General features: G+C 40.6%; 3 protein-coding genes across 4 annotated transcripts in view; 2 read left to right on the top strand and 1 right to left on the bottom strand.

The window, feature by feature from the left end:
* Nucleotides 1-5: 5 nt before the first annotated feature.
* On the bottom strand, nt 6-7471 carry LOC307025358 (beta-centractin-like; the record flags this gene model as incomplete). The annotated part of the gene is made up of 7 exons (XM_079659991.1): nt 7281-7471; nt 4620-4684; nt 4174-4249; nt 2535-2660; nt 2316-2440; nt 1491-1707; nt 6-74 (listed from the first exon to the last, which is right to left on the bottom strand). Coding segments are annotated over exons 1-7 (726 nt in total), but the record flags the coding sequence as incomplete, so codon positions are not given.
* Nucleotides 7472-7903: 432 nt separating this feature from the next.
* Nucleotides 7904-15276, top strand: LOC307025489 (E3 ubiquitin-protein ligase MARCHF5-like). The gene is made up of 7 exons (XM_079660213.1): nt 7904-8038; nt 10874-10956; nt 11437-11639; nt 12898-13028; nt 13280-13445; nt 13719-13879; nt 14786-15276. The coding sequence occupies exons 2-7, from the start codon at nt 10928-10930 to the stop codon at nt 14954-14956; spliced, it is 861 nt and encodes a 286-aa protein (XP_079516339.1). The 5' UTR covers nt 7904-8038; nt 10874-10927; the 3' UTR covers nt 14957-15276.
* Nucleotides 15277-15420: 144 nt separating this feature from the next.
* The window catches only part of LOC307025488 (BTB/POZ domain-containing protein KCTD9-like), an 11313-nt gene continuing 7408 nt past the window's right edge, over nt 15421-19325 (top strand). For both annotated transcript variants that reach the window (XM_079660211.1, XM_079660212.1), the window contains exons 1-2: nt 15421-18552; nt 18707-18828. In XM_079660211.1, the coding sequence (XP_079516337.1) occupies nt 18505-18552; nt 18707-18828 (170 nt within the window). In that variant the 5' untranslated portion in view covers nt 15421-18504. The remainder of the gene's footprint in view (nt 18553-18706; nt 18829-19325) is intronic.

Below are 19325 nucleotides of genomic sequence, written 5' to 3'. Positions count from 1 at the left end.
GGAAGCACATATTGAGCCTTCTCTGTTTCTAGAGTCTCGTCTTTCTGAGGGTTCAAAGACAGATAGCAGGCTCTCTGTGTGGGGGGGGGGGGGGGGGGGAAGGAGGGGAGGGGGGAGAGAGACAAGAATCAATTCAATTCAAGACAGAATCCTCAGTTTATAATTAAATCCACTTTTTTTAAATACATGTCACTCGTCAGTGTGAGCCTCCTACACAGCGTCACAACTCCGTTAACACGTTGTTTTCAGGAGATGTAGTTGTGGATATGATATGACATTAGAGCAGGGGGGTCAAACTCAAATACACAGTGGGCCTACATTAAAAAATGTGTACTAGTGGAGGGCCGGACTGGTTCAATGTTTATTACAGAACTTATTGAAATGAACTTATTGCACATATTAAACCTGGAACTAACAAAGCTTCAATGATTGCCTATAAAAACAACATTAAACATTAAATAATCAGTTGATTCATTTCTTATGGCTCTATCTGCAGCTTCTCCAGAGTCATTTCTTATGGCTCTATCTGCAGCTTCTCCAGAGTCATTTCTTATGAGTACATTTTCCCACAGGCCAACAACAGCTTCAACAAAACTATTTCCCTCAAAGAGAAACCAAACATGCCCTGTTGTCGTGAGAGAGAAAGTGCAGAAGGAAACATCCATTAAACTCAGTGTGCTGCTCTGTGATGCTAGCTCAGATACTAGGCATCTCATCTTGGGGGCAAGGTCATCAATGTTTGGGCTCAGGCTCTGAGCGGAGGAGACCCTCAGGATGGAGTGAAGGTGTGAGTGCAATATACCGGAGGGCCAGATCTAAGATTAGAAATTATCCTGCGGGCCGAAATGAAATCCACCACGGGCCTGATTTGGCCCCCGGGCCTCGAGTTTGACACATGTGTGCTTTAAACCTTTTGAATCTTAACCAATATTAAGTGTATTATTATACCTGTAACCGTGCTAGGGATGCCAGCGATTATTCGTTACAGTCTCCATAATCGAACATTATTTTTTAAATTCGATTTTTTAAATATATTTTTTATTATTATTGATGTTTTTTTTTTTTTCCTGGCTTAGATTCAACCAAAATATAGACTAATGCTAATAATAGTATTAATTATTGTAAATGCCCATTGGTCACACCACCAGTTTGTTTTACTGTAAACTTGGAGGAAGCCAGCAGCGCAGCCCTTTGCTGTGCTGCTACACACCGCCCCCCCCCTCTCCGTCACACGGGCGATTGATTTATTGGAGTGAGAACACAACTAAAGATGAACAAAGGAAAGAAGAGTTCCTCGTGGAACTACGTCAAACTGACGAGTGCAAATGAGGTCAAATGTAAAAGGTTTTTTTTCTCTGCCGCGGGGGGGGGGGGGGCGCGGGCGGGGCGCGTCGAATAATCGATTATTATTCCCAGGGCTGTCCGATTTTTGATTTTGATCATGGTCAGTTTCTGCATCCCTACACCGTGCATACACCATGACCTCTCACCTCCTTGACGGTGCGCACCACCTCGAACTCGGCCGAGGTGTTGAAGTTGTACCCCTCTTTGCGCAGCAGCAGGCGGAGATACCGCGACACGTCTCTGCCGGCGATGTCCACCCTCATGATGGAGTGAGGGATGGCGAATCCTTCGTAGATCGGGACCACGTGGGTCACCCCGTCGCCCGAGTCCAGAACCACCCCGGTGGTCCGGCCCGTCGCATAACTGCAGGAAAAACACAAACACACACCATCAGGAGCCTGGACCACACCTGGAGGGAGGCGGAGTGTTGGAGAGAAGGTCAAAGAGGCTCTGTGTTAAGGTTTTTACCACTGAAGACTACAACTCCCATGATGCTTCACTGCACAACCACCACTGCTGCTTTTAACAGGGTTTTTTTACAGAGGAAAGAATGAGAATGTAAGTTATGATACACAAGTTTGTTTTGGCTCATGCCCGCGCTGTTTTTACCACTGAAGACTACAACTCCCATGATGCTTCACTGCTTCTTGTTTTCACTAAGAGACCTTTAATTCCCTAGTCGCTCAAAAGTTCAATTTTTTTTATACAGAAGATAAAAGAAAAAAGCTGTTATTACATAAAGTTATGACACACATTTGTTTTACTGATGTTTTTACCACTGAAGACTACAACTCCCATGATGCTTCACTGCACAACCACAGCTGCAAACTGCTGCTTTTAACTGGGTTTTTTGTTACAGAGGAAAGAATGAAAATATAAGTTATGATACACACGTTTGTTTTGGCTCATGCATTGATATGCCAGCGCTGTTTTACCACTGAAGACTACAACTCCCATGATGCAACACTCACAGGCTGAGGACGGCCTGCATGGAGATGAAGAGCGCGGGAACGTTGAAGGTCTCGAAGAAAATCTCTGCTGCTTTTTCACGATTCATACTGGGATTCAGAGGAGCCTCTGTGAGGAGGACAGGATGCTGCAGGAGGAGGAGAGGAGGAGGAGTTAGCATGAGGAGGAGGAGGAGGAGGAAGAGGAGGAGGAAGAGGAGGAGATGAAGAGGAGGACCTCACCTCCTCACTGAAGGTCTGCAGCTGCTCCTTGGAGTAAACGTACTGCCAGATCCTCTCCATGTCGTTCCAGTCCTTCACGATTCCGTGCTCCATGGGGTATCGAACCGACAGAAGGCCGCGGTGCTCCTGAGGGACGCAGAGGGACGTCAGACAGCTCCACAGAGGAAGCTAAATGCATCGGCTTCATTTCTACTAAGCGAGACGTTTCCTTGGTTCCCTCACGCTTTGCTGAACTGCATTGTGGTTCGTCGCATCGCTCGCTTCGAAAGTTGAGAAAAGTTCAACTTTTGAAGCTTCGACGGGAACGTCAGCCAATCCAATCAAATGCCAGTACGAGCTCGAGCCAATCAAACCGCGTGCTTGTGTGTCCGGGGCGGGAGATTAATGTGATTGGTTGTTGGTCGAGCTTCACACACGCTTCGCCGGCAAGCTTCAACGCACGCCGCCGTGTTTCTTTTACATAAAGCTCTGTTTTCAGAGAGAAGCTAAAAACAATCTGGTTTATTTCTCTGGATATCTGGAAGAACACTGCTCTGGTTCTCCTGACTGAACGTGGTGGGAGGTCGAAGGAAAACTGCTGATCCAGATCCCAGGGCTGGAATCTATAGAGAGGGGAAGTCCCTCATCTACTTCCGCCCCATGGACCTTATTTCTGAAAAAGTATGTATTGAAGTCAATGGAGAGAGAAAACGTATCTTTCCATCCGGTTTGAATTGTGCCAGGAATTACACACATGATCTTTGTCAATTTAAAAAATCATTTCCATGTCAAGAAAGTCACAGTTTGTCTTAAAACTGTTGAAATATAAGACTATGAAAAATACGCAACTAGAAAGACTACAAATCCCAGAGTCCCGGTCCCGCATGCTGGCTCTAATGAACCGACTAACTCCCCTTGTGTGTATGCACAGCTCTCAACGTGCCCAGACTTGGAGTGATTTTCACCTCTTTTAATATTTTCCGCCTCGTTCTGAAAGAAAGAAGTGAAATGTGCCAACGTGACGGCCATCTTGGTGTGTGGTGCGAGATGGGAGATGTAGTTCATTGAGCGGTTTCTCACAAAGTGTCACTTCACAGTTTTACCACACATTTAAAAATAATTCACTTGCAAAATTATCTTTTAAATTGACAAACATCATTTGTGTAATTCGTGGCACAATTCAAACGGGATCGAAAGATAATCTGTCTCTCTCCATTGACTTCAATACATACTTTTTCCTCAATAAGGTCCATGGAGGTCCCCCGGAAAGGGACTAAATCTAAGACTTTGAGGACACCTTTGCTTTAGAGCCAGGATGAAGCTTGCATCGACGCACACATCTGAGATTTGTTAAATGACGGAGTTTGGCTCGTTTTGTTCCTTTATGGCTGAGATATAGAGAAAAGCTCCTCTGTTCTGGTTCTTGGTCTCTGTCCTAACCCCTGAGCTACATGTGACACACACACACACACACACACACACACACACACACACACACACACACACACACACACACACACACACACACACACACACACACACACACACACACACACACACACACACACACACACACACACACACACACACACACACACACACACACACACACACACACACACACACACACACACACACACACACACACACGTTGTGTTACCTCTGCTTTGGGTCCGATGAACAGGTCTCCCTCCAGCGCTCCTGCCATGACACGCACATGCTTTGGACGCCCCACACTGCGCACACACAGAACAAATGAAACACAGGATTTTTAAGACAAGGTGCGTGGCTAAGGAGCAGAAGGACACTCACTAGTTGGGGGAGCAGTGTTATCTATAACTATAACTGACTAAATATAGGAGGAAGTGTGGAACCTTAAACACCAGAAAAATCTGTATAGAATATTTAAATAAAGTCTGAAAATATATTTAAAAAATATCCCTAAAATGTGTTAAAAAAATCTGAAGAAATCACAAGAAATATATTTTTAGAAAATGGATATGTTATGAAACACATTGCTGGCCTTTCTTAGACAAACTAAAGTAACAGCATCAGATGAACAGCTAATGTTTCCTCTGTGTTTCCGGGGAGCAGAAGGACACTCACTAGTTAGGGAAGCAGTATTTGGGGATCTGGTCTCCTGCGAAGCCGGCTTTGATGACCCCCGAACCCTGAGGAGCACAACGAGGAATCATAAGAAACAAACATCACAGGGTCTGACTGTTAATCTCTCACACTCAGGGAGGTCATGAGACACAGCCTGAAGCCCCCAGCCGTCACACACACACTCAGAAACACTGTGCCCTACATCGCTTCAACAGCCACTTTGTCCTGCATCGTCGTGACGAGCGAAGCTGCAGGAAACTGAAAAGATCTGCTGGAAAAAGTTCATTATTTACCGAAACACACCCAAAGAAACGGATCATGGGACCTGATGCCTCGTGAAGTAACACTGAAAGCATCGTTAGCGTGCTTTAACACACTATATTTAATATAAGGTGTCATACTCTTAAGATGGTTTCAACGCTTCAATGATAAGTCGATAAACAGAAGGATCATTGCAGTTTGTTGAAAAAACAAAGATGATGTCCTCAGCTTCAAAGGGATACGTCTGTCTTTGTCATGTTCGATATCACATGAAGGTGATTTCATTCTGGGTTTGACTGAGAAACAAGACATTTAAAGACATGTTTCACTATTCTCTGATATTTGTAGACCTTGGGATCAATGAATGAATCCAGTGATCATGTCTTCAGTCTGTTCATCTGTAATGGAGATGACTGGTCGCGGCAGAAATAGATAGGATTAGTCTTTTTAATATGTTGACCGATTACTGGAGAGAAAACTCAAGGTAGTGGGACTTCTCACAGGACAAACTAAATGTCCTTAATGTGGGAACGAGGTCTGGAAAGCCCTCTGAAGAAATGAACAAAGGTGTGTGTCCCAAAAACATTGGGACACACACTTTTGGGGAAATAGTGTGGAAACATGTCCAAAAGGAATATGCAACAAAAGTAGAAACACACATGTGATGGCCTTTCAGAATACGTTGCTGAACATTCAAGTAGAGAGAAGTTTACATCAGTCAAATGTTGAATACAAAGGAAAAGTGTGCAGAGAACATGTGAATAAAGTCTGAAGAATTTCTGACAAAACTTGTTTTAAAAGAAACCTAAAAAACATGTGATAGAATATTTAAAAACAGGGGAATATTTCAGATACACTAGCCCACAGTATAGACTAAGACAAGCAGTAACCAGTCACATCAGATATCATATAAAACACTTTATCAATACTTTAACTACAGCTTAAAACACCATCAATACGTCATGTGTGGTGGTATAACCAGTGGTGGAAAGAAACTCAGTGATCTACTTAAATACTCATTTGAGGTACTTGTATACTACTTTATTAGTTCTACTCTACAGTTTGTACATGTTACAGATTGTTTCTACGAGTTACTTTATACATTCAGACTTTGACACACACAAAGGGAACACTTTAAAATAGGATCATTTGGTGTAGATTGAACCATCCAACTGGATATCTAAGTGACGAGTGGAAAACAGAATTAATTGGAAATAAGAAGTTTTTTGCTGCTTTTGTTTTTAAACATATTTAAATATTTGTAGTACTTTTAATCCCTTAGTAAATTGTCATAATTGTAGTTAAACAGTTGTATTTAAGGATCATTCTCTATGCAATGTGTGTACTTGAACATGAGTATTTGCACACTGTGATATGTGTACTTGTACTTAACACTCAGTAATCCAGAAACCTCAGATAGATATATAATATAAAACACTCAGAGGTACTTTAACTACAGCTTAATACACAATCAATACTTAATGTACACAATGCTGATAACCAGTGGTGGAAAGCAAAAAAGTACATGTAGTAATTTGAGGTACTTGTACTTTAGTATTTTCAAGTACTCTATACTTCTACTCTAGTACATTTTGAAAGCAAACTTTGTGCTTTTTACAGATTTCTTCTACTAGTTACTTTATATATACATTCAGACTTTGATACACACAATTAAGGAACACTTTTAAAACAGGATAATTTGGTGTAGATTGAACCATCCAACTGGATATCTAAGTGACTAAAACCATGAGTGGAAAACAGAGAATTCATTGGAATTAATAAGCATTTTGTTTTTAAAATATTGAAAGCTTTTTACTCCCTTAGTACATTACCCTAATTGCATTTAAAAACTAGTACTTAAGAATCATTCTCTATGCAGTGCTTGTACTTGAACATGAGTATTTGCACACTGTGATATGTGTACTTGTACTTAAAGTAAATAATCTGAATACTGATTCCGGCTGGTAACAGGATGATACAGGTTTGACAGCAGAGCTAGCATCCTGCTGTCTGTTCTTCACATAAAGATGCAGGTATTTAACATGTAGAGCTGATTGTTGACCCTCATATCATACTGACAGCTCAACACAGCTACTTAGATATTTATCCTTATTAATATATCCGTTATAATACAGCTAAAGCACCACAGCTAACATTATGATCTGGTTGCTAAGCTAAGCTAACCGGTTTCTGCTGGAAGCTAGTCACTGTGTTAGCAGATAAATCAAGGCATGTTATTAATACTATCAGTTGAAGATATGCTAACAAGTGGAACACAGTGAATGCATTGTTAATCACTAAAGTAATGAAGGCATTATAATGTGTTTTCATTAGCTATAACACAATGAAGCTAACAGGCCTCACATTAGGGTGTGGATGAATGACATCATAAATACTCACATTATCGATCACAACGGGCTGGTTAGCTAAGATGTCATAGGACTCCATGACGGGTTTGGTTTGGGAGATATGTTTCTATATATCCGCTTGAGTTTTTCTCCTGTTTTTAGTGTTTTATTCATGAAAAGATACCGCGCTGTCATCAACCTCCGAGCCGCTCCTATACTGCTACCGTTACACCCGCCTCCTGTGCCAACAACACAACGCTGTCACGCATTGGTGACTAACGGAGAGAATGAGCCAATCATATTCATGGATACTTTGAGTGACAGGGGTTTTAACCAATCATAGCGCTTTACCGGATGGCCATGCGTTGCAGAGCTGTTTGCTGTCAGGCAGGGGGAGAATCTTCGGAAAGTACAGCTTCTCTTTGTGAGAAAAACGCCCAGTTTAACTTAAATACATAATGAATGAAAAATCCAGGTCACAAACCTATAGATAAAAGGGCGATTACATAACTAGTGTTGCTATTTTTGTTTTATATTAGAGCTCCTCTGTTTCAATAAAGTAGTTCTAAAAATATAAATGCTTTCCACATAATATTGAAAATAATGATCCAGACAGTGGCAGAGTTTAGAGTGTCTAATTTCCCATATATTTGAACGTAGCATCTAACGTCAGCTGCCGACCAATCAGAAAGCTTCTTTAACTCTAGCTTATTATGGTTAGCATAACACAACCGAGCAAAACATGACATAATGTAAAACGAAATTAGCAGTAAAAACACAATATAACTGGATATTTTCTCCCTTTTTCAGGTAGGTGGTGATTTAATATCAATACCACACAGCTTATTATTGAACTGACAGGTTACAAGGTCATCTATATTATCGGTTAAAGAAGTGTAGTTGTCGTTTTTACTAGTTAGCTTAGCTTCGTAATGTAAAATTAACCACAATGCTACTAGCTTCTCCTGTTAGCATTAGCATAAGTTGTGTCTTCGAGGTTAAAATAAGTGACATTTAGTGAGTTTTTGCTCATAAACGAAGCAAAACTCGATTTTAATTACGCATATATCATCACAAGTCTTTAATGTATATAGTACACTTTGTTTACAAGTTCAGCATGGGTTTCCTAACTTGTGATTAACAAAGTATATATCTATATTTATCCATCTCTATCTATCTGAATTAAAAGACATTGACTTTAGGTGAGTGTTTGTAAAGTTAGGAATACTTTCACTATCAGTTTATGGTCTGTGCTCTGTCACACTTTACCTCTGGACTCTGACTTTGGACTTGAAGGAAGAGAACAGGTGGATACTCTATTCCTGAGTAAAAGTAAAAGTACTACATGTACAAATACTCTGTTACAAGTACTGCATTATAAAATCTTGTTGGTCAAGGTGGAGCTACAGACATTACTAGACTATCTAAGTAACGAAAACATTGAATAATGAACAATCTGGAGTCTCACTAAGCTACAGAAATATAAAGAAGAATACTACACACACATATTGGCCTTTGATTTTATATACATTACAATTGTATTGATCCCAATTTGCCACATGTTTTCGTCACAGCAGCACGTAAACAAGGCAATGCACATACTAATGAGTAGAACATAAAACAGCGTGTTAAAATGAATATAAATTAAAGACAATGTGTGCGGACACTATGTACATTAATTATGTTTTTTGAAGGTAAACGTGGTGGGGTCAAAGGTTGGTGTTATCCATGATGGAGAACAGTTTGTTTAGTTAACCTTTGAGTAGGGAGGTAGGTAGGTAGGTAGGTAGGTAGGTAGGTAGGTAGGTAGGTAGGTAGGTAGGTAGAGAGGTAGGTAGGTAGGTAGGTAGGTAGGTAAGTAGGTAGGTAGATAGATAGATAGATAGATATGTAGGTAGATAGATAGATAGATAGATAGATAGATATGTAGGCAGGTAGGTAGATAGATATGTAGGTAGGTAGATAGATAGATATGTAGGTAGGTAGGTAGGTAGATAGATAGATAGATAGATAGATATGTAGGTAGGCAGGTAGGTATATATATATGTTGGTAGGTAGGTAGGTAGATAGATATGTAGGTAGGTAGGTAGGTAGATAGATAGATAGATAGATAGATAGATAGATATGTAGGTAGGCAGGTAGGTATATATATATGTAGGTAGGTAGGTAGGTAGATAGATATGTAGGTAGGTAGGTAGGTAGGTAGGTAGATAGATAGATATGTATGTAGGTAGGCAGGTAGGTAGATATATATGTTGGTAGGTAGGTAGGTAGATAGATAGATAGATAGATAGATAGATAGATAGATAGATAGATAGATATGTAGGTAGGCAGGTAGGTATATATATATGTAGGTAGGTAGGTAGGTAGATAGATATGTAGGTAGGTAGGCAGGTAGGTATATATATATGTTGGTAGGTAGGTAGGTAGATAGATATGTTGGTAGGTAGGTAGGTAGATAGATAGATAGATAGATAGATAGATAGATATGTAGGTAGGCAGGTAGGTATATATATATGTAGGTAGGTAGGTAGGTAGATAGATATGTAGGTAGGTAGGTAGGTAGGTAGGTAGATAGATAGATATGTATGTAGGTAGGCAGGTAGGTAGATATATATGTTGGTAGGTAGATAGATAGGTAGGAAGGTAGGTAGGTAGGTAGGTAGATAGATAGATATGTAGGTAGGCAGGTAGGTAGAGAGGTAGGTAGAGAGGTAGGTAGAGAGGTAGGTAGAGAGGTAGATAGATAGATAGATAGATAGATAGGTAGGTAGGTAGATATATATGTTGGTATGTAGGTAGGTAGAGAGGTAGGTAGGTAGATAGGTAGAGAGGTAGATAGATAGATAGATAGATAGATAGATAGATATGTAGGTAGGCAGGTAGGTATATATATATGTTGGTAGGTAGGTAGGTAGGTAGATAGATATGTAGGTAGATAGATAGATAGATAGATATGTAGGTAGGTAGGTAGGTAGATAGATATGTAGGTAGGTAGGTAGGTAGGTAGGTAGATATGTAGGTAGGTAGGTAGGTAGATATATATGTTGGTAGGTAGATAGGTAGGTAGGAAGGTAGGTAGGTAGGTAGGTAGATAGATATGTAGGTAGGCAGGTAGGTAGAGAGGTAGGTAGAGAGGTAGGTAGAGAGGTAGATATATATGTAGGTAGGTAGGTAGGTAGGTAGGTAGAGAGGTAGATAGATAGATAGGTAGGTAGGTAGATATATATGTTGGTATGTAGGTAGGTAGAGAGGTAGAGAGGTAGATAGATAGGTAGGTAGGTAGGTAGAGAGGTAGATAGATAGATAGGTAGGTAGGTAGATATATATGTTGGTATGTAGGTAGGTAGAGAGGTAGAGAGGTAGATAGATAGGTAGGTAGGTAGGTAGAGAGGTAGATAGATAGATATGTAGGTAGGCAGGTAGGTAGAGAGGTAGGTAGAGAGGTAGATATGTATGTTAGTAGGTAGAGAGGTAGATAGATAGATATGTAGTTAGTTAGGTAGGTAGGTAGAGAGGTAGGTAGGTAGAGAGGTAGGTAGGTAGAGAGGTAGGTAGGTAGGAAGTGCATTTTCTTGCAGGTGTTTCCACGTTACCTGCCGTGGTAAGGTGTGTTTTTAAAGTGTGTGTTTGTGGTTCTTTCAGAGGAGCTGTGTGCAGAGTTCATGTTAACATCCAGGAGAGCAGAGTCTGTTCACCATGGCCCTCGCTGAGGAGACGCCCGAGAAGTAAGATAATATAATACAATATAATACAAGATACTATAGGATACTATAAGAGAATATAAGAAACAATACAACATTAGAAATCCTGTCACTAAGACCACATCCATCCGAGAGCACGCCATGTTGCTCTTATTCAAATATGTAAGCTCATTTTGTTTCTGGAATATTTTGTGCATTTTTTCAGCAGATACCATTTCTAAATATGCTGTGTGTGTGTCTCTCTGTGTGTGTGTCTCTCTGTGTGTGTGTTTGTGTGTGTGTGTGTGTGTGTCTGTCTATGTGTGTGTGCGTGTGTGTGTGTGTGTGTGTGTGTCTGTCTCTGTGTGTGTGTGTGTGTGTCTCTGTCTATGTGTCCCTGTGTGTGTGTCTCTTTGTGTGTGTCTCTCTCTTACTGTCTGTGTGTGTGTCTCTCCCTCTCTCTCTCTCTCTCTCTCTCTCTCTCTCTCTCTCTCTCTCTCTCTCTCTCTCTCTCTCTCTCTCCAGACACTGCTGGGTGTGTTTTGCGACAGAGAGAGACGACCTGAGTGCAGAGTGGGTGAGTCCCTGCCGCTGTAAAGGCTGCACCAAGTGGATCCATCAGAACTGTCTGCAGCGATGGCTGGACGAGAAGCAGAAGGGGAACAGCGGGGGGTCGGTCAGCTGTCCGCAGTGTGGCACCGAGTATCACATCACCTTCCCCAAGATGGGTACGTTTACTAAGGGTTGGGAAAACAGTGAATGTCCTCTTCCAATATCAGAGTACCATGATAACAAAGGTATCCCGACTGCAGCTGAGAACATGACAGGATGTGTGATTACCTAGAAGAGTGGTTCCCAACCTTTATTGTGCCAAGGACCGGCAGATACATAAAAAAAAAAATCAAGGACCGGTTGTCCATTTTAACTGATTTGAATATTTACTCACCTCCAGCAGGTAGCAACAGGTGTGTGTGTGTGTGTGTGTGTGTGTGTGTGTGTGTGTGTGTGTGTGTGTGTGTGTGTGTGTGTGTGTGTGTGTGTGTGTGTGTGTGTGTGTGTGTGTGTGTGTGTGTGTGTGTGTGTGTGTGTGTGTGTGTGTGTGTGTGTGTGTGTGTGTGTGTGTGTGTGTGTGTGTGTGTGTGTGTGTGTGTGTGTGTGTGTGTGTGTGTGTGTGTGTGTGTGTGTGGTTTACAGACTCCTGTTTTGCCAATCCGGTGCTTAAACAAGCTATTTCGCGGCCCGGCAGTAACACCGGACCGGGGGTTGGGAACCCCTGACCTAAAAGAGCATCAGGACTGTTGCGATTTTTGAGAAAAAGTCAGAATTTTGAGATTTAGAGAAATTCAGAATTTTTAGAAAAAGTCAGAATTTTTAGAAAAAACTCAGAATTTTTATAAAAAGTCAGAATTTTGAGATTTTTAGAAAAAATACCAACAAATTATCTTTTTTTTGTTTTGACTACTTCCATTGTTGAGAGGATCATAGATACATGGATCCTGATATTGAAGCTCAAGCCGGGGACCAGTGAGATTACAATAAACATTTCCAATAAATTAGATAAAATACAAATATGTTTATAAACCTAAGAAGGTAAAGTAAAACTGTGTGTGTGTCTCCTCACAGGGCTGCGTGGGACTCATAGTTCCCAGAGTAGAGTCCTCGATATGCTTCATATACAAGAGAGGGAGTTACAGTCAACAAGATGGAGGAATACTGGTTCAAAGCAAAGGCATTAGTTCAGATCAGCTAAGGCCTGCGTAAGCAATAAACAGACAGTCATATGCCTGTCCCTCTACGGGCTGTGTCATCATGCCAATCATGACTTCACACTGTCTCATGTAGTCATACATCCGGCTACGTACACAGCTACGTAGGGCCTCTGTTATCTTGTGCTACTCTGATATAGAAGGAACATTCAGTAGTTTCCCAACATTAACCCTGTTTGTTTGTTGTTGTTGTTGTTGTTGTTGTGGTTGTTGTCCCCAGGCCCGCTGGTGTACTTCCTGCAGCAGGTGGACCGCGCTCTGACTCGGGTCAGTCCCTTCGCTGCAGTCGGGGTCGTGGTGGGCTCCGTGTACTGGTCCGCCGTCACGTACGGAGCCGTCACCGTCATGCAGGTACACACTGAGAATATATATAAGGAATGAAATGCAACCCTCTGGAGAGCTGTGACGTATCAAACCCCAGTGTGTGTGTGTGTGTGTGTGTGTGTGTGTGTGTGTGTGTGTGTGTGTGTGTGTGTGTGTGTGTGTGTGTGTGTGTGTGTGTGTGTGTGTGTGTGTGTGTGTGTGTGTGTGTGTGTGTGTGTGTGTGTGTGTGTGTGTGTGTGTGTGTGTGTGTGTGTGTGTGTGTGTGTGTGTGTGTGTAGGTGGTGGGTCATAAGAAGGGTCTCCAGGTGATGGAACGGGCCGACCCCCTCTTCTTGCTGATGGGCCTCCCGACGATCCCCGTGCTGCTGGTTCTGGGGAAGATGATCCGCTGGGAGGACTACCTGGTGAAGCTGTGGCAGAAACACAGAGGGAAGATCACACCAGGTACACACACACACACACACACACACACACACACACATTAGTTTATCTTTTGTTTGAGTAGTAACTTTTATTTATTTATACTTGTATTTATACATTTATTAAAACATTTATGCATTAGTTTATTGTAAATATTCATATCCTCCACACGGTCATTCTAAATCACTAATCAGTCGTTTCTGTTCTGTTAAATCCTCCCATACATTTTGAGTGCACCAGCCTGCATTCAATCAGTGATATGTATTGATTTAATTAACTTTATATATCCCCCTGCAGGCCGTTACCTGCCCAGAGTCCCTGCTGACGGCCTCACAGCCGGAGACCATCTTTCTGTTTCTCGGACTCTGTGTGGAGCGCTCGTTTTCCCCACCATCGCCTCCCTGGTGGGGCGGCTGCTCTTCAGAAAGATGTCCTCCAACCTCCAGCGCACCGTACTGGTGAATAAACCCTTTAAAGTTATTTCTTATTATCATCAAGGGTGTTAGTTTACCAGAGGTGGGAAGTAGTGGAGTACAAATACTTTGTTACTGTACTCAAGTACATATATCTGGTATCAGTACTTTACTCCACTACTTATTTTTCTGACGACTCTTTACTTTGATTTCTTACATGTTGAACTCAAATACCTGTACTTTCTACTTCTTACATGTTGAACCCAAATACCTGTACTTTTTACTTCTTACATGTTGAACACAAATACCTGTACTTTCTACTTCTTACATGTTGAACTCAAATACCTGTACTTTCTACTTCTTACATGTTGAACTCAAATACCTGTACTTTTTACTTCTTACATGTTGAACTCAAATACCTGTACTTTCTACTTCTTACATGTTGAACTCAAATACCTGTACTTTCTACTTCTTACATGTTGAACACAAATACCTGAACTTTCTACCAGAGTATTTGTAAACATGAGTATCTGTACTTCTACTTGAGTACAGGACGTGTGTACTTCTACCTGAGTACAGGATGTGTGTACTTCTACCTGAGTAAAGGATGTGTGTACTTCTACTTGAGTACAGGATGTGTGTACTTCTACTTGAGGACAGGATGTGTGTACTTCTACTTGAGTACAGGATGTGTGTACTTCTACTTGAGTACAGGATGTGTGTACTTCTACTTGAGTAAAGGATGTGTGTACTTCTACCTGAGTACAGGACGTGTGTACTTCTCCTTGAGTACAGGATGTGTGTACTTCTACTTGAGTACAGGATGTGTGTACTTCTACTTGAGTACAGGATGTGTGTACTTCTACTTGAGTACAGGATGTGTGTACTTCTACTTGAGTACAGGATGTGTGTACTTTGAAGTGTCTCACTGACTCCTCTCTCCTCCTGCAGGGCGGCATCGCCTTCGTCCTGATTAAAGGAGTGATGAAGGTCTACTTCAAACAGCAGCAGTGCACCAACCAGGCCAGCAGACAAATCCTGGACTATTATCCAGAGACGCAAACGGAGGGACAAAGTGACGGAGCAGAGGACGAGGACACGGAGGACAGCGGCAACGAGTAGTTTTAATAAAGAGGAGAGAGAGAGAGAGAGAGAGGGAACTGGGATGGGATTTACTGTAAAATCACCTTTTTACTTTAATAAAGGTGAGTCTGAGAGAGAAGGACGTTTAAAGAGGCGTGGTGTTCTATGGGTTTCTGTGCGTGTAAATGTTCTCCAACACATTGTACGTGATAGGCTGAGGGGCGGGACATCTCTAAGCTGGTTGACCAATCACAACAGAGCCGGCCAGCTAACCAATCAGAACAGACAGGATTCTGGTTTCAGACAGAGGGTGAAAAGAGGACAGTATGAGAAAAATAAAGAGCTTTTTGAACATTAAAGCATGGAGAGGACTCTTTAAAGTAGATACACTACATAGTGATATACACCTGAACATCAGCAGGAGAGGACTCTTTAAAGTAGAGACACTACATACTGATATACACCTGAACATCAGCAGGAGAGGACTCTTTAAAGTAGAGACACTACATACTGATATACACCTGAACATCAGCAGGAGAGGACTCTTTAAAGTAGAGACACTACATACTGATATACACCTGAACATCAGCAGGAGAGGACTCTTTAAAGTAGAGAACATGAACAGATTAGGGCCTCTTTAACTTTCTCCTCCTGCCTTATTCTCACTGACTAAACATATCAGAGTTCCTCTCAACCCTAAAATCTGGTCTCAATGACAACGGATACTTGAAGATATATATAAATATATATTATGTTTCCTTTTCTTTTATTAAATATAGGAACCACTCACCTTTGCTGTCAGATCAGCAAGAAACACAGACTGATAATTAGGAAAGGGGGGATTTAAATAGTAAAAAGCATGAAAGGAATCATGTTATTATCACATTCACAATGAACCCCTCCCAAAGTCAAACGGAAACTAGCGCAGTGTGTCTCTGGAAGTCTGAATGTGTGTTTGCACTTCAGAATTTAGAATATCTGGTGATTAAAACAGAACAAATGGTATAAAGAGGCGAAGTCCCGCCCATCTACTTCCGACCCATGGACCTTATTTCTGAAAAGTATGTATTGAAGTCAATGAAGAGAGAAAGATTATCTTTTGATCCCGTTTGAATTGTGCCACGAATTACACATATGATGTTTGTCAAATTTTAAAAATAATTTCCATAATTTTTTACTATGAAAAATACGCAACTAGAAAGACTACAAATCCCAGAGTCCCGGTCCCGCATGCTGGCTCTCACGGAACCGACTCACTCCCCTTGTGTGTATGTACAGCTCTCAACATGCCCAGACTTGTAGCTCCAGGGGGTCCGCTATTATTAAAAGTTGATAAATCAATTTAGCGAAAATGAAGGCTATTAAAAAGTATGAAAGTGCATTTTCCAAGGTATTACATTTTGTAGCTTGTTTTCAATAAGTATATCAATTGTCCAAAGAGGTTGTATTCTACAGTCTGCCTGAATGTAATCATTGCGTAGGTGTGTAGTGTGATTCTGTGTACTTTATTTATGGCATCCCGTTGGGTTTGACTTCATCTGAACAGGACATCGCACGCTCACTGCTTGATAGCGCGCGAAGGTCTGTTTACGCCGGTTGCTAAGCAACATCGTTATGGGGAAATGCAAGTCTGCGTCCAAATGGTTGGAAGATAAGGAGGAAGGACAATCAATGCTGTATATAGTCAATGTGAGGTGAAATGTGTCGCCAAGGTAACCGGTTAAAACTCCAAGTGGAAAGGGTCCAAAGGTCCAAAAATACTTAAAGATCCAAAAATGCCGTAAATTCCAAAAATACTTAAAGTTCCAAAAATACCGTAAATTCCAAAAATACTTAAAGATCCAAATATACTTAAAGTTCCAAAAATACTTAAAGATCCAAAAATATCGCAAATGGTTGGAAGATAAGGAGGAAGGACAATCAATACTGAATATAGTCAATGTGAGGTAAAGTGTGTCGCCAAGGTAACCGGTCAAAACTCAAAGTGGCGATGAGATCTTAAAATGTATTGAAAGGGTCTTAAAAGGGATTACATCTGACTTCAGGATTCCTGCATACACCCTGAGCTCTCAACATGCCCAGACTTGGAGTGATTTTCACCTCTTTTAAAACGTTACGCCTCATTCTGAAAGAAAGAAGTGAAATGTGCCCCGATGTAGTTCATTCAGCGTTTCACACAAAAAAAGTGTTACTTCACAGTTTTACCACACATTTTTATTTTTTTGTCTTTCAAAATTATCTTTTAAATTGACAAACATCATATGTGTAATTCGTGGCACAATTCAAACGGGATCGAAAGATAACCTTTCTCTCTCCATTGACTTCAATACATAACTTTTCCTAAATGAGGTCCCATGGAGGTCCACCGGAAGGGGAGGGACTTCGTGTCATGAGTGCATGTAACTCAGCGCGCTGATGTAACTTAATGAGCCTTAAAAACACCCGTCTTCCTTTCATGTGCCTTAGTACTTTTTAATAACAGAACAACCTTATTTTCTGAAAAGCACTGTTCTGTAACACGATGGTTATTAATCACTGACCTCCGTTGTGAAACCTGCTTGAATTGTGATCGTTTTTAGATCATTTTTCTGGATTTATATTGTTGGTTTTTGAGCTACTGGATAAAAAAATTGCCCCGAATTCTTTTCCTTCAAACTCCTTTTAAGGGATAATTCAATTCTTGCTTTGGCGCTACATTTTCTGACTTACAGCAGAGTTATTTACCTGTTTAATATAATAATAATAATAATAATAATAATAATAATAATAATAATAATAATAATAACATTTGTACGACCTGCTGAAGTGTCACATGCTCCCAAAGGAAGCTGAAAGCAATCAAAACGTTTCAGTTTGTTTTTATTCACAAGTTGATTGTGGTTTGCACTCTCTCTGCCGGCACATACATATATATTTTTGGAATAAAAAATGGAGATTTATTTTTTATTTAAAGTTCATTGTGCAATAAAAATATAATTTAGTTTTCTGCTCTTGCCAAATGAACATTCTCTGGGACTTTAATTGCACAATTTTATGCTAAAAAGAGCTCTTATTTTATGTTTTGGTGATTACTTTGTTTAATAAAGCTCTTTGTGAACACAGTGTATTTTGTACTACACCTCAAACCTACAAATCAAATCAAAAAGGCAGAGTATAAGTACACACACACCATTTCCATTAGAAATATCAATCCAGAAGTATAGTAATAGTGTATATGATATTATTGTTATATTATTATTGATGCATTAATGTGTCCCTCACTGTAATATTGCAGCTGGTAAATTAGGGGTTTATTTTTATGAATTATTTAAACTGATAGGAATCTCTCTAGTGTAAAGTTAGCATTGTAAAAATAAATCAAACATAGATCATTTTTTTGATTTTCATATGTGAGGATATCGAGGTCCCGCCCCCTCTGATCCCTGATTGGCTGTCGCGGTTTCCTCTCAGCAGCTGATTGGCTGTTTCCGCGTTTGAGTTTATTCCGGATCAGAGACAGGAAACAGACCGTTGCTAAACTGTTGCTAAAGGATGTATTTACTGTTTATTTTCTGAGCTGTTGATTGTTGAACTGATTTTATTTGGCCATGAGAAGAGTCACACTGTTTGTCAACGGAACCTCCTCAAATGGAAAGGTAAGCTGTGACCATAGATTGTATACATATATAAATAAATATAGATGTGTTTGGTTAGCATGTTGCTAAAAACAAAAACAGCTACGTTAGCTTTTCAGTCTGTTTTTTACACATGTAGAAAATATGCTTTTGTTGTGTTGTATTTATCTCTCAGGTGGTGGCTGTGTTCGGCTCTCTGGAGGATCTCCTGTCCGCTGCCAGCGCTAAACTGGGCATCAAAGTCTCGCGAGTTTACAACGAGAACCGCGGCCTGATAGACGACATCACTTTGATCAGGTGAGGAGCTGTCAATCAAAAATCAGACTTTAGTTCCACCTGGAGTAAATCCACAAGCTACCCTGCAGTATACAAAGTCATTCAAACTAGCTGCACCTTTACCAGCTTTGAGAACACTTTCATGATCAATCATTATAAAACATATCATATCTATTATTCTGAAATGGACCAATCTGCACAATGAATACTTTTACTGTCGCTACTTTCACTATATTTTGATGAGAATACTTTTCTACTTTTACTTGAGGAACATTTTGAATGCAGGACTTTTACTGTAACAGAGTATTCCTACACTCTGGTACTTCTACTTTTACTCAAGTAAAAGATCTGAGTACTTCTACTTTTAGTCAAGAACAAGATCTGAGTACTTCTACTTTTACTCAAGAACAAGATCTGAGTACTTCTACTTTTACTCAAGAACAAGATCTGAGTACTTCTACTTTTACTCAAGTACAAGATCTGAGTACTTCTACTTTTACTCAAGAACAAGATCTGAG

This window comes from Notothenia rossii (assembly GCF_949606895.1).
Source record: "Notothenia rossii genome assembly, chromosome: 11".
Taxonomy (NCBI): Eukaryota; Metazoa; Chordata; class Actinopteri; order Perciformes; family Nototheniidae; genus Notothenia; species Notothenia rossii.
Note: the sequence above shows the minus strand (reverse complement) of the source record. Positions and strands in the feature narration are given on the sequence as shown.

Excerpts from the sequence above, each read along its gene's own strand:
- LOC307025489 (XM_079660213.1), top strand. The coding sequence starts at position 10,928 with ATGGCCCTCGCTGAGGAGACGCCCGAGAA. Across the intron at positions 11,640-12,897 it reads CATCACCTTCCCCAAGATGG|GCCCGCTGGTGTACTTCCTG; the intron begins GTACGTTTACTA and ends TGTTGTCCCCAG. Across the intron at positions 13,880-14,785 it reads ACCTCCAGCGCACCGTACTG|GGCGGCATCGCCTTCGTCCT; the intron begins GTGAATAAACCC and ends CTCCTCCTGCAG.